Source organism: Accipiter gentilis, chromosome 24, assembly GCF_929443795.1.
Source record: "Accipiter gentilis chromosome 24, bAccGen1.1, whole genome shotgun sequence".
Classification (NCBI taxonomy): Eukaryota; Metazoa; Chordata; class Aves; order Accipitriformes; family Accipitridae; genus Astur; species Astur gentilis.
The window spans coordinates 14,534,991-14,550,162 of NC_064903.1; the positions used below are offsets into that span (position 1 = coordinate 14,534,991).

Consider the following 15,172-nt stretch of genomic DNA (forward strand, 5'->3'; position numbering starts at 1 on the left):
GTAATATGCAGAAAATTATTTGATCTTTAGTCATCGTCCCTGTCCCTCGTGCCCCTCCAGGGAAGTAAGAGGAGGAACTTGGGCAACAGAAGCATGAATAATGGGCTGCAACTACGGCCATGCTAAAAAAGATAGCTAATCAGTTAGGCTACATATTACTGTAATTGCAGGGTTTTTCCCAGGCAGACACTGAAATTCATTCCAAACTGAGTTGCTAAACTCAAGACTTTCAAATATTACAACATCATCCTCTCACATCAGTTCTTTTGTAAAATAAATTATCATCTAAACAAGGAGGTATTATTTTTACTATAAGGAACTGACTAGAAACCCATAAAGTAACTTCCTCAAGTTCATGTCACAGGCCAGAAATGGCTCTTCTTTTCATATCTTCAAGTTCCCTGGTCAGTAATATAATCACTATTGCTCCCTGAATTAAGCCCCCCAAAACACCCATCTTGCTGACATTTTCTGTTGTTTTTAATAAGTCAATAAAGCAGTTAGTATACCTGTGGAACGCCCAATTTTTTACAAGCATCAAGAAAGTTTTCAACATTTCTTCGGCATTTTGCCATACTGAGTTTAGGCTGTAAAGACAGGATGTTAGATCTTCATCATATATTCGTAAAGTATTGTATATTTCTAATGCAAATTCAGTTACAATTGCTAAAACACAGAACAAATTCTATGGAGACTCAGTATATGAAAATAGTTCTTAAACTAAACTTCTGAGCCTTGCTTAATGCTTCTTGCAGAAAAATCAAAGTGAGGCATGTAGCCAATTAAAAAGGTAAACAAGATTAATGATGTTTTAGTATTGAAATTCAAAAGCTTGTTTTCATACAAGATGCAACAAAAGTGAGATAAATGACTTACCACTGCTGGCGATGGTACATGAATGCTGGCAACAGAACGCGGCCTTATGTGATTGGCTAAATGGCAAAGAACTACTCCATCCATCAATGCTGCTCCAATGTCATCTGGCAAAATTACTTTTAACCTTGATTCAAGATTCTATTAAGAAGTCCATAAGTAAGTTACTTTCAGCATTAGCTAATTTTCAATTTTAAATCCAGGGTATTTTGAAGCATTCAGTTTAAAAGGGACATTTTAATACTAAAGTGAAGTAAATGGAGTCAACTCACACTTTACTGAGTAGAGATATCTTTTTCTCTTTATCATTAACTTTACATTCCCTTTGCTTGTTTTTTGTTTGTTTTTTTATAAGACAGCTACATACATTGAAAAAGACATGCAAGCCAACAACTACCGTGATACATAGCTCTCAAAGCCATATGATGAACTCACTACTCATAATAGGAAAGCACATAATTTAAGGACGCAAATGGCAGGCTGAATACCTCATAAGCTGTTAGTGTGCAGAATTTGTGGGTTGAAATCATACACAATTTTACTAGGAGAAGGAGAAAAAAAAGAAAGAGGGGAACGCAACCACTTTGGGCATGGCCATTTCACTCATGCAGATGACAGTTAAATAGCTGAGGAAAGGGTGGCCAAGAAGTGCCCACACTTGTGTTGCAAAACAGAGAAGGGAAGCAGGGAATGTTTTCTCCCCACACCAGCAACAAGCCTTCACTGCTCAGTAAAGTGCATCGTAAGTAAACGGACAAATACAGAAACAGTCTTCATAGAAGTCGCACCCCAAATTAGAATTAGTACTGCCCTGGAAAGCAGAGCAGCTACGATTCACAGTTAACTATAACTGTTAAATATCTTGAGAACAGAACTATAGAGAAAACAACTTACTGGAACTCTGAAATGTAGGTCCCATTCAGTATTGTATAACTTGTAGCAACTTTCTATATTCAAAAAGCATTTGGCTATTCAGAAGACTATGACCATCTTCCTTCAAATCTCAGGTCAAATAGTAGCAAACACAAGCAGACATTGTCTCCCTAGAAAAACCTAAAACCTCAGAAACCTAAAAAAAATTTTTATTTTTCATTTAACTTCATTTTTCAGCTAAAAAAACCCCATTTAGTTCCTGGTTGGTATTTTGGTTGGATCAAAGATAGTACCAGTGTAGCCTGTTAAATGAAACTCCTTAGAAAGAAACATCACTACAGAGATGCCCTTGTGCAACTATCATGATTTGCAGGCCTTTATAATAAAGGTCTAAATTGTGGTACAGAGCAAACTAAATGCACTGCACTCATATAGTAAATAATGGTACCTACATTACGAAGCTGTCTTATTTGTTCCCTTTCTTCCCTTAAATGCTCCATTTTCCTCCTCATTGTAAATCCAGGGTCCACTGCACCATAGTCCTGACGTGATGCACGGCTGAAAGCTATTAAACATTAATGAAGTTAGTTTTCAGAATTCAGATTTTAAAAATGCAATGACTAAAAACCTGCCACCAAGGATAAAAGTGGGAAAAAAGCTGCAGAACTTCTCAGAAAAAATATATTTAAGTATCCTGATGTAAAAGATGCTATGCAATTTATCTTTCAAATAAAATACACAGATCATCTTAAGTGCAAATGGATAACTAGAAAATATGGAGATAGAATATACTTCAATATTCAAATATCTGTTTAAGATATACAACTGCATTTGCAGTTCTCCAAGCATATTTTGCAGTCTGGATTTGAAAGTATTTTCATTGTGTTTTACTTTAATCAAGTATAAAGTCTTTATGGAGACTAAAGAGACAGAACTTCCCAATATAACTTACAGTGAAAGACTTTTATATATATATATATACACACACACACACACACTCACACATGTGCACGTTAGTTGTGCATATGCAGAGACACAGTGATTGCTTATTAAAGAACTAATTGAAAAATATGAAATGTCTCATCTAAAAGTTCAGACATTCACTTTACTATTCTTCACGGTCAGAAAGCCTTCAAGTGACAATTCTATTATTTTATAGAACACTGGCAAATAAAAACACTTCTGTAGCAATATGACTATATCCTTAAGTATTTTACCCCATGCTTTTGAACAACAACAAAAAAAAATCAATACTTACACCTTCAGAACTTTCTATATTGTTTCTAATAGTTTGGATTTTAGCAAAAGATCTAACAATCAAAAATAACAGGAAATTTTATAGATAATCTTGAAATCACTGCTCTGAATTTATACATTATGAGAGCATGTAGTTTGTGTGTGTATAGAAAAATATAATTGCACATTACCAACAGTATCTATGGAAGCATCTAAATCCACAAAGATTTTGGCTTGTAACTAAAAAACAAAATGCCATTCAAATTCCTAGAACTGAGTGAAACGGGTGCTGCTGTTTTACAGACACACACTGGCAGTGAGTGGCTCCTAGGAAGCCTACTACCACACTGAGAAAAAATGGGCTGAAAAGTCTTAACAAGCCTCCTTCCTCCTATCAAATCTGCACCTTCCTGCAGCCAAGGATATAGGTAACTCAGAAGCCTCTAAATGATCACAGCCAGGCATGTCCTGGTACATGCAACTAAACTATCTCTGGCACAGAAGTTTCACGGAACTGCTAGTATTAAGTCAAACTTTGCTACCATAAACACTGAATGAAATTAGACTGAAGAGTTGAGATCATTCATTCATTATGAATTTGCATGAAGACTGTTCCCTTAAAAACAGAGAAGAGTGGTTATTAACTGGAAAAAACAATTGCACAGTGGCTTTTCCAAACTATAGTTTACACTGTTGACATCCAATATTCACAGACACTTGCAAACAAAAGAAACTGTAACAGAAAAAACCCTGTATTATTTCTACCTAGGTTTCAGAGGACTGAAAGTCTATTGTTTAGACAATACAGGCTTCTTATGAGGGTATGGCAGTCTTGGAAAAGTCAGGGTGCAGCAAAGCACTAAGCCATAAAACTCCTGGCAAAGCTCTGCTCAAAACATGCTTTCATAGGACAAATTACAAAAATCTGCTTCTCTTGAAACCTTCCTGCCTCATCCGTCAGGTCTCAAGAACAATTGCATGCTGTTTCCCTGTTCTTTGGCAGTTACTAAATATGCATAAAATAAATCAGTGGGGAAAAAAAATTTTTCAAATTAAAAAAAAAAATTAAAAAAATCACTGTGCAACTTGGGGAACTTTCAGTTATTCATTTGCCAAAGCAGCTGTCTACATCTTTCCCAGTACTGTGCTTGTGATAAGTGCACCGAGTGGATTGCTGTACTGTAGCATCTCTTCATATTCATTCCAATTCATGCATCTGCTATCCTTATCATCTCTTCCAGTCTGGGAAATAAACATCTGTTCTATCGTGCTATGTTACAGAACAGCAGCTTACCTGACCTTGGTTTGAGACCAAATGGACCATGAGTGTTACTATCTGTCCTTTCATAATCCTGTTAAAAAAGATAAAGTCAATTTTCTTCCATTCATTAAAAGAATTAATTTTTGTTCCCATCAAGACAGTGTTTAAATTATTCTAGCCCAGGAAAAGTGAGTCCTTCTGCTTAACTGTAACACACTCTTTTGAAGGGGACAGTAGACAATAAATGGAATGAAAGTAACCTCACTACATGCAGATAAAATTATCTTACTGAGGAAGAAAAGCAGCACCAGATTAACTAAAATCTGCTCTAAACCATTTCCAACTACTGCAAACCATTCTGTGGACAGAGTTCTAAACAGGCTGTAAGCAAATGCAAATATCCTCCCAACACTTAATATCACAATATTTCTCAGGAAACATTTACTTTCAATTATGAAGATCAGGTTTTTCTCATTTCACCATCTAAAAAGGAAGACACACTCAGTAATTTGGTATGTACGTGAGATATCCTTTTTTCAATTCATTTCACTGTATTCGGGAGATGTTCTCATTCTGCTCCCTCAGGTTCCTTACTGACATGAGGTGGAAATATTAATAATTTTTGGTATGCTTTATTCAGAGCTCAGTAGCGTAGTACAGCCACAGTGAGACTACATGGACATTGCTTAAAAAGGAGAGCAACCAGTGAATGGTGCCCAGTGAATGAAGCTGCAAGGCTGCACCACAAAGGTGACAGCCAGAATTGTAAAGGACAAAACTCCCTAAGAAGTATCAGTACCCTTGTGTTCCCTGTGATATATAAAATACTAAACCACAAGTTTTATTTAAAATCCTCTGGATGGCTAGTGCACAGAGGACTCCTACAAAATACTGCAAATTTTATTTTTGTTTTATTAGCTTTTTTCATTACAAAAGATAATGGAGACAAAGCAATGCACCTTTCTACACACAAGTCAAAAAGAAGAAAAATCTAGGAAAAATCGAGTAGTTGCAAAGGTAAAACAAGTTGTAACACCTGTCTCTAGTCTCTATATATTTTTGAATTTTTATTATGATGAAATATTTCTAATTGCAGTTTTAAAGGAAACTAACAGCTTTATACCTGCATGGAAAACCTGATGACAAGTAATGTGCACAAAGAAATGTTTGTTGAATGAAAAACAAAACCACAAACTTGTACCTCAGATGACACAGGAGACTGTGGGGACACATTAGTATTATCACTGTCTTGCTAAAAAGAAATCAAAGAGATGAAATTATGAAATACACAATATGTGAGACATGCAACATTTATCAAGTATGTGATAAATTGGCAGCAACTAAATTTAAAACATGTAAATCAAGGAAACACTGTTCACTTTGTGTCGAATATTACTTTTACATTACCTCTGCTTGATAGGTGAATTAACTTTCCTATTACCAAAGCAAGTAAATGTCCTACTTTTCCCCAGTACACAATCTTGATGACTTTTTTCAAATAAAGGAGTATAATACTTATTTCTGCTATGGCTTTGGAATGCAAAGTTTGTTTGTGTGGACTCTAGCCAACGTTCTCCTGTTCTGTGACTGTGGCTCATAGGTGTTCATAAAAGATGAACAAATAAAATGTTTTCTTAAATATTTTACACAATTACTATTTCTCACCTCATCATTTTCATTTCCACTTGAACTCTTTCTGGAAGACTTATACTGCAAAACACACACAATTATTACTTTAAAATAGAAGTAAAATTTTAATTTTAACTAAATGGCTTGATCTCACTCAGATGTTACTTATTATTAGTGAAGCTGCTGAGGAAAAAAAAACCAAAACACATTACAGAATCAAACCAGCAAAAAAGAAACAAACCAGAAAAGGAACATCTAGTTCCTACGCTAGTCAAGATCTTAGTTATGTTAATGAGATAAGAGCATTTTAAAACCAAATACTTTTATAACATGAACTCTGACTGCATATAACAGTTGATCCCAGTGAAAAGATTTTAACAACTGCTACTCTGAAGCATTATTTGTTAGGAAAAATTATGCAACCTGTGAAAATTACTTTTACAATATGTTTTGTTATGTAACTAAGTTTGCTTACACTTTGAGAGATTGACTTGACATTGTAAAAAAATTAAATAAACCCCCCCCCCAAGATTTCCTTTATAACTTCAAAGCCTGATCACATCCTTTTATCTATTTAAGACCAGCACTTTTTCCACATGTCTGTCTGATTTACTGCACACTGCCTTCACCACTGTCCCACTTCCTGATTAGTGTAGAAAATTTCCTAAAATTGTAGGAAATGAAGGAAGGATTGAAGGAAGAAATTTACAAAAGTGGTATTTAAGAAAATAAGCGTATTTCATTGTCTTCAGAGCAAGTGTACAAAAAATAGAAAATACATGCAGCTAGAATTAAAAAGATCCATCACTACCAAACTCTGATAAGTGCATTGTGTGTATATGGCCAGCCTACCTATCTTTATGATATAACACAACATGGGCTAAATTAAGAGACTAACTTTGGAACTCGAAGGATGGTTATCCTTCAAATATCTGACTTGCAGGGGTGCATACAGGTTTTAGAAGAATTTCTTAAAAATGAAGAGAAACCTGACTTGCAACTATGTTCTTTAATATTAATAAACACACAAACTTACATAGCTCTTATAGAAAGTTGTATTTCTTAGTTATGCATGAAAGATGCTCATCTTCTTCAAAGTTGTAACTGAGCACTATTGGACTAAAATTGAACAGCTTCATAGAGTTGAATTTTCAAGAGCCTTTGAACTACATGCTGTACGATGCTGACAACAATGGTGAAAAGCATCTCTCTTGAAAATCAAAGTCTGGGACAAGCAGCCTTCGTTAGCTATCCTACTGCTGTTCATTTTCTGTGCAAATTAAACATGGCTTTTGCAGAATGATTCAATAAAGTGTCAGTTGTTGGTTTGTGGGATTCTTCTGTTGGGTTTTTTGGTGGTTTGGGATTTTTTTGTTTGTTTTGGTGGTTGTTTTGTTTTTTTAAACTATGCACAGATTACAGGTAGTTCTGGGGTAGTGACCTGTTACATATATCCATGACTGAATATTTCTCTTCTTGGGTTTATCTCCTGTATGTTTGCAGTACAAAGCAATATATTACTTTGGCAGCTGATAAGGCAAAGCCTAATCTTCTATGCCCTGCAAGCTCCACTGCTGACTTGTGTTTATACAGGCCTTTGGCCAGTTCTGTGTTCATGTTTTTCCACCATAATTAACCATATCAAACCTAGCATATAGTAATTCTTTTCTATTGTTGATACACTAACAAGAATTTCAGCTTGCGTATAGCTAGGATCCAAGACAACTACAAACTGTTCCGGGGTGGGGGGGAAAGGCATTTTGGTTGATAAAATTGTCTTAAGTGGTAATATTCTTTTTACATATTTAACACGACAAAGATTTCAGGTTCCCGCGAGACTTCAGTGCAGTGCCACAAGAAAAGGAGTTCTGATTCTCATGGGCAATTTCCTGCCCTACTACTGCACAGTACAACTGAACAATAAAAATACATAATATGTATAATAAAGATGCTCTATAAATACTTCTGGATGCTGATTCAAGTAAAGTTTCCCTGTTCTAATGATGCCCATTGCCATAATTTGGCATGTATTCTTAAGAAATTAATGTTTGGCAGTACAGATAGGATTATACAAAGAGCTTTTATTTGCCAAGAAAACATGGACACAATATGAATTGTATTTTCTCTGGTTTCTGAGAACAGCAGTGGTACCAATTCCGCCCCCCCCCCCCCCCCCCCCCCAGTTTGCCATGGAAGACAGACTTCATTCTACTTGCTTATTGCCTTGTTTTTGCAAATGAAACTATCAGTGATACAGTATTTTTTGTTACTGGTACAGCCTGCTTAATTCACTTTTGAGACATGTCTATAGCTGTATGTAATGTGATTTCAGGTAGCTGCTTCCATCACAGAGCTCAAAACTGAAATCTGTATTAGCATTTAAAGACATCCTTTAAAGTTATGAAAAATCACTAATGCAGGTCATTTGTACTGATAGCACAGCTGTGTAATGAGTCAAATGACTGAATTTTGTTTTACTTAGAAGTTTCTCCCCTTCCCCTCAAAGGCTGCAGGGCAAAATTAATTTAGGGATGAAAACCCTGGAAAGAGGATACAACTCCATAAACCATTCAGGAAAAAAAATATTCTTGTGATTATAGAAGCTGTTTATCTGAGCTGTATTTTTCCTAGAATTTAATTTCTTTGATGTTCCCTAGCATTTCATAAACATGTTTGATGGCAAAGACCCAAGAAACTAATTTCAGAAGTGACAAATTTAATTTTAACTCAGCCTAGCACTGGTCAGAATTCTCTTACTTCTCTACTATACCCCAAAACAAAATTTTATCTCATGCTGCTGTAACATCATATCTGTTCTGCAATAAGCAGACACTGACATCTGGTGACCAGTGGTACACTCCACAGCAGTAAAGTAATACTGAGAAAATTTCCTCTCAAATGCAAACTAATGCAGTGAGAACCAAAATGCATAGATCATGCTTATAACCATGCTGCACAAAAAAAAGTAATGTGTATTCTTCTTGCACTACAAAAAACCAAACCAACCCACACTCAAAATGGATTGGGAAGGACCAATGACTGAAAATTAGTTTCTGGCTTTACCAGAACACAACTTTAAATTACTTTCTTTTATTTAAAGGATAAACAAAGTCTTTGGTAGATTTTTTTCCTTCTGATTTTCCTGCACTCTCACATAACCCTAAACACATATATATATTATTTAACTCAAAAGAGCCAAATAAAAAATTACAGGTTAGATACAAAATTAAAAGCATGACAAACTTTGAGGTTTTCTCACACTCCCCCCATTACCTTGAAATACTCTTTTCTAATTTGTTTACTTCTCCTTCTTTCTTCATTCTGCCAAATCACTGGCTGTGTTTCTGGCCAATGCTGCTCATCCATTGAATCCTTCTGGTTTTCCAGTGGCTACAGAGTTCAGAAGTATTTTTACATAAAAGGTAAATACACCTTGTGTGCATTAACACAAATTATTATGAACTACAATTATGAATTGTTTGCCTCAATCTAGCTTTATAACATGAAAGTATTATCAGTCTTAATGGTGATTCTGATAAAAATCACTTATTTCCTTTCAAATCATAAAACATATTTTATAGAAGAAAAAGAATCTATGAAATAATCCTTAAGAAATAATACCCTTTCTGCATTAAGCCTAATTTTTGCAGGTACGTTAGGAAGCCACCTAAGGCTGCAATGAATAACTTCCAAAAAAATTAGAAGTGTGGTTAGCCACTAGTAAATCTAATTTCTCAATCTGGATACTCATTGCACAGGAAAAGGATGGCTACAAGATAATTTAAGTATTTGTCTGCTGTTCCTATCTAAAAGATTATACACATCAACTAGCTGTAAAAGAAATCTCTCTTTCAAAGTATTGTATTATGCAACACATTCTGAAGAGACAGCTAAACTAGATTTAGCCTTAAAATAACAATGAATATGTATGAACGTCTATTTTATGAAAACTGAAAGCAGACAATCTGAAGGGACCATTTCATAAGGCTAAAACTACATTTCCAACTATTTCTTCATATTAGAATATCAGGCCATTTAAAGCAATTGTAAATACCCAATAGATTAAAATCTAAAATAATAAACAAGTACTCTCTGCAGTTTCACTGCAACTTTACCATATCATGCAAGTTTCTCAGTGAGGTATGGGGAATGAAAGGCCTATATAATTCAAACCATTTAGAAATTAAAAAAAAAACAAAACACATTATAGTGAGGCAATAAAATTTGCATGTAAAAAAATACTAAAACTAAGACTTATGTCTTAATAGTTTCAAGATCTTAAAGCTAGTTCCTAAAAAAAAAGGCCTCCATTACATACACTTCAAATTATCTTGAAACGTAAGTCCTCTAAAGGTTTTACATTTTCCACCACAATTACATACCTACAATAACTATGTGTGTAAGCAACCATATGAATGTATAAAAGTTTTCTGCCAGAAATGCAAAAACAAATTACTCAAATATGAAGCCACCACATTTACATTTGACTATTTACCTGCCAGCTGAATGGGGACACTGGGGAATTCACTTCATCTGTTGAGACACTAAAAATTAAGATAAGAGGCAGTACGAAATTTACTACTTTGTGTACTTTAAAACTAAGTTACTTTAAAACATCAAAAAGTGAACACTTAAAAAGCAGCTTCTCTGTATTTTTGGCTACCTATATAAGGATGTCACAGTGTGGCTAGTGTATTATCATTTGACTAAAGTCTCAAATTACATTTCACTCTCCTTTACCATATGCTGACAATAGGTCTTCCACACTACAGTACTTTATTCAGATAAAGCTTTTTCTTAAGCATGTTGATCTTTAGATAATACTAATGCATCTTCATTGTTTTGTTTCTCAAAGCAACCAATGAAACATTTTGTTCAAAGCTGACAAAAGATCTACTCTTAAACTTTGGAAGACTCACATGCTTCATTTCACTGTTAGCTCCATACAGTAAAATAGAAGATTATACTCATAGTGAAGGGAAAAGCATTTTAAGATGGGATAGTGAAACTGCAAAATCTCAAAAAATACACTCTGGAACATGGACTGCCTGAGTTTATTGAAAGTTCTCAGGAAAATAAAAAAGTTTAGATTCAGTGTCACTCCAAAGTTTTCTTTCTAAATGTTTCTGTGAAATTCAATTCTATCATCTACCAGCAACCATTTTATTCATGTTCTGACAGCTGGCTTAGAAGCTGTGCAGTATACCAAAAAGCTAGTAGCTGGAGATTGAATGCAAGAAGGACATAACACCATGACCAATTATAAATCCTAAAGGGAAAGCAACTAGGCACTTAGCTTCTGCTACTTTGTATTCCTTTTCCTTCTTTTTTTTTCTTGCTGTTTGCCTCAAACCAATAATACTTTTTAAAGCTGTTAGGCATAGGAAATTTGGCTGAATCATGTCCAATAGCTCAATAAGCAATCCAGTTGAGAATTGCAGGAACTACTGCAATAAATAACTGAGTTTTGCTGTTGATACATATACATCTATTGACATGTTCTCTAAGTGTAAATTCTTTAGGGATATGACAGTCTTTCTACTCTTTGTATGTTCCTTATGCAGTGTGTGATTTGGGCTCATGTATCAGTGCAATAAAACAACAAATAGCCTGCAACATCTACCTTATCTTGTGTGCACACTCCAAAATTAAGGAGGGTGAGGGTTGAGGGGTTTTGGGGGTAGTTTTTTATTTGGTTTTTATTTTGTTTTGAAGTCTTAGAACTGTTTCTGTTGTATTAACAAAACAGGGAAAGGTAAATTTAACCTTTCCCGAATCACCCTATAATATGAAGGCCTAACATAGCTGTACACTACAATAGGTGACAGCATCCCAAAGAACAGATACTGTATGTTAAGTAACCAAGGACTGGAAAGTTCCAAATGCAAATTAATATTAGCTGCAGCATGGTTCATATAACCACGGGACATATGTGCAACCAGCTCTTCAAAATCGCAGATAGCAATGAGAGAGAAGACAGCCAAAATAGGATGTATCACATTGAAATACCTACAGTGTGTCCCTTTTCTGTTCAAGTAAATGCTTTCCTGATGTGTACCTGAACTGTAGAGAGCTGTTACCACCCCTAGTGCTCTCTAGCAACACCAACAGCAGTTACGGCTTTTGTCTCCAAGATTCACACTCAAACTGGGGTCTGGACACAAGCAGATACAGATACTTTTGAAAGTATAGATTTTAAAAGACTATGGGGCTGGCAAAAAAAAACCAAAACACAAAAGCCACTGTTCAAATGGAGTTCTCATTAGGAAGCTGCCAGTAAGCTCTCCCTCTTTTGCTTAAAAATTAAAATAGATTATTTCTTGACCAAATTGATTAAAAGAACTGATCTAGGATTCCTTAAGGGAGGGAGGGCTGAAAACTTGCAAAGTTCTCTCTCACCCATGTAGTCAGAAATAGGAAGCTCCGATTTCCCAATTTCCTAAAGACAAGGCTCTGGGTATTTTTGTTTGCTGTTGTTTTGTGGTGGTATTTTTTAATCTGAAAAAGAGCATAAGGGTACATCTCCTGCAGACAACGGGTTCCTCATTGACACATCCTCCACAAACTACATAAAGGTTTTGCAGGCTGAACTCCCAGCAACACTTTTCCAACAGCTCTTAAGAGCACAAAATGACTGCCAGGGAGGAAAATTTAGATGCCTAAGCACAGCTAAGAGTGCCGGTTTATGTAACAGGATCTAATGCATTTGCGCAGGACTGTTACCTATGGGAGACATGACCTTCCGGACTGGAACTGGATGCCTAAAACATCACTGAATACCTGTCTTTAGGCACCTGCATTGCTGCCATGATCAGACCCACAAATTAGTTTCTGGATGACATCAACTTTCCTAGAGGCTCAAAAGAACAGATTTTTTTTTTTTAACTGAAAAAGAATCTCAAGAACAGATTATTTGTGCAGCTTCTACTTGATCTTGAGCTAAAAACATTATGACAGAAGATGGCAGTAGTGACACAGAATAAACATAAAAATTAAATTAATAGAATATTGAAAGCTGTGATACGTTTAAGTATATCAATACCATTTTTCAGATTCCATTGGCTGCTTTGGCCTGTTCCTTGTGCTTACTGAAACTGAATGATTAAGAAGCCTAGAAAGAAAAAAAATACATATTTATTCAACAGCTGTACAGTTCAACCTTTTTCTTATAATATATGTTACTTTCACTGCATAACATTTCCTGTAAATAGTTTTGAACATTAAGGTGACATTGTCCAAAAAATTAGAAAATGTATGCATGCACACACATGAAATCCAAGCCCAATCCTGCTTCCACTTAAATCAACAATATTGTTTCCAGCTCTTGAAATATTTCAAGTTCTGAATTTTAAGGAAGTTAAAACTCGATGATCATTCAAACCAAAATGAAGACTCCCTTTATTTTTCTCCCTAAATACATACTATTTCAACTGATCTCACACCTGTGTAAAGTTATGCTGCCCTCAACACAAAAGGCCCCACTGTTCACTAAAATTAGAAGACAGAAGACAGTCAACCTAAAGCAGACAAGAAAAGATACACAGATTGAGCACAACAGGTCAGTCAGTAGAAGCAAGTAAGAAGGTATCTGAGTAAGAAACATTGCAAGTGCAAAGGAAATGTAGGGAAAAAGGAGAGGTGGAAAATGGAGAAACAGGCTAAGAACTAAATGAAAAGTCTAATGCTGAAATGAACCAATGGAAATTCCATTTTTCTAAACAGTAAATAGTCAAAAAAGCCTAAACTTACATAGAGATTCAGAAATGTTTTTTCATCTGTTGAACAGTAACTAGAATAAGTAATTTTGAATTCCTGGAGGTAGTAATATTACACTTCGACACTGACTTCATGTGCAGAACTGATCAAAGTATATTTACACTGAATTATATAGAGAACTATAGTGTATTAAGAATCAGAAAGAACTAGAACACCAACTATTCAATGGAATAAAGTTAAAACAGTAGGCACCTTTTTATATTTCATTGTCACTACATAGGGCAGTACAACCATTAACTTCAAATGATTGATGATTTTTCAGTCAGACTTCTCTGATTATTGTGATAACTTTGAGCTCAGTAATCTCATTTGTAGCTTAAATCTCTCACTGTGTGAACCTCAATTTAATGGGATTATGAGAAGTTAAGCCCGTAAACCAACACAGTCTGCAGCAACTGCTCTCCCTATATTTTGCCTTCAGAAACTTAATTTTGAGGGCACATTCCAGAATTAAATTATGCTATAGCCTGAAGTGTTACAAAAAATTAATATTCAGAGCATAGGTTATCAAACCATAACATAAACGTGCTATTTTAAAGTCATTAACCTTTAGAGAGAATTCCCATTTAAATTAGCCTTATGTCTTCAACTGAAAGCAATTAGAAATTCAGACTTTGTAGCAAGATATAACCACTTCAAAAGAATGAGCTTTAAAAAAAATATAGAAATTTGAGTGACCTAAACAGTTTGATGTCACATTTGCATCAAAACTGACACTATCAGTGTAAATTCAATAGTTGTATGTAACACAGGCCATTTCTTTCTTAAACTCATGATAGCAAATGGAAGGAAAAACTATTCAAGCTAATTCAAACATATATACACACATGAACTTTTCAGCTACATTGTTTCTATGAAAGTATATAATTACCATTTGAGTTTATTATAAACTAAGTTTATTATAAACAAAGTATATTTTTATACTTTGCAAAACAAAACCAAACACAATCATTTTTGAAACTTCCTCTTTAAAAACTGAAGAATATTGATGGGGAAGTAACAGCAAGTTCAGCATCTGTAAGGTTAACAGTTACTAGTCCAGTCAGAGAAACCTCATTTTCCTGTGGAATAAGGAACTTGAAAGTTTTTAGTTAAAGAAAATGGTGAATAAAATTAATCTGGATTTACTAAATTGCAGAATAAGGAATTCATGGCAAAATAATTTGTTCAGCTGGAAGGGGGGGGCAGGAATCGATCACAGTAGTCAAGAACTGTCTTCCAGGAAATACAATTCAAAACTGAATATGCAAAATGAAAGTACAAGTAGCTTATATTCATAAGTCATGCTCTTAAGTGTGGTGTTAATGATGCAAAGATTCCAGCAACTGCTTCCATTCATACTACAACTCATTAAATCCAAACCTGTTTTTTTAATTAGGCGGATCAATTATCAGGCTAATTACTGATGCTCATACTGAATCACTAAGTAAGAACTTGCATAAGACACTTGTATTAGTACTGCAATTAATTTCCCACTTATGGTTCCTACTAACCACACAAATTCTGTTGTTACAGAGGTAGCAT

The 15,172-nt window shown here is 34.9% G+C and overlaps 1 protein-coding gene across 5 annotated transcripts in view; it reads right to left on the bottom strand.

The window, feature by feature from the left end:
* LRCH2 (leucine rich repeats and calponin homology domain containing 2) overlaps positions 1 to 15,172 on the bottom strand; it is a 57,155-nt gene that overhangs the window by 10,462 nt on the left and 31,521 nt on the right. For 2 of the 5 annotated variants that reach the window (XM_049827505.1, XM_049827503.1), the window contains 9 exons: positions 12,915 to 12,983; positions 10,368 to 10,416; positions 9,146 to 9,262; positions 5,909 to 5,953; positions 5,445 to 5,495; positions 4,277 to 4,334; positions 2,199 to 2,311; positions 877 to 1,014; positions 510 to 587 (listed from right to left, as the gene is read on the bottom strand). In XM_049827505.1, the coding sequence (XP_049683462.1) occupies positions 510 to 587; positions 877 to 1,014; positions 2,199 to 2,311; positions 4,277 to 4,334; positions 5,445 to 5,495; positions 5,909 to 5,953; positions 9,146 to 9,262; positions 10,368 to 10,416; positions 12,915 to 12,983 (718 nt within the window). Of the gene's footprint in view, positions 1 to 509; positions 588 to 876; positions 2,312 to 4,276; positions 4,335 to 5,444; positions 5,496 to 5,908; positions 5,954 to 9,145; positions 9,263 to 10,367; positions 10,417 to 12,914; positions 12,984 to 15,172 lie in introns of those variants that run through there. The other 3 variants (XM_049827506.1, XM_049827504.1, XM_049827508.1) reach the window with 2 other exon arrangements.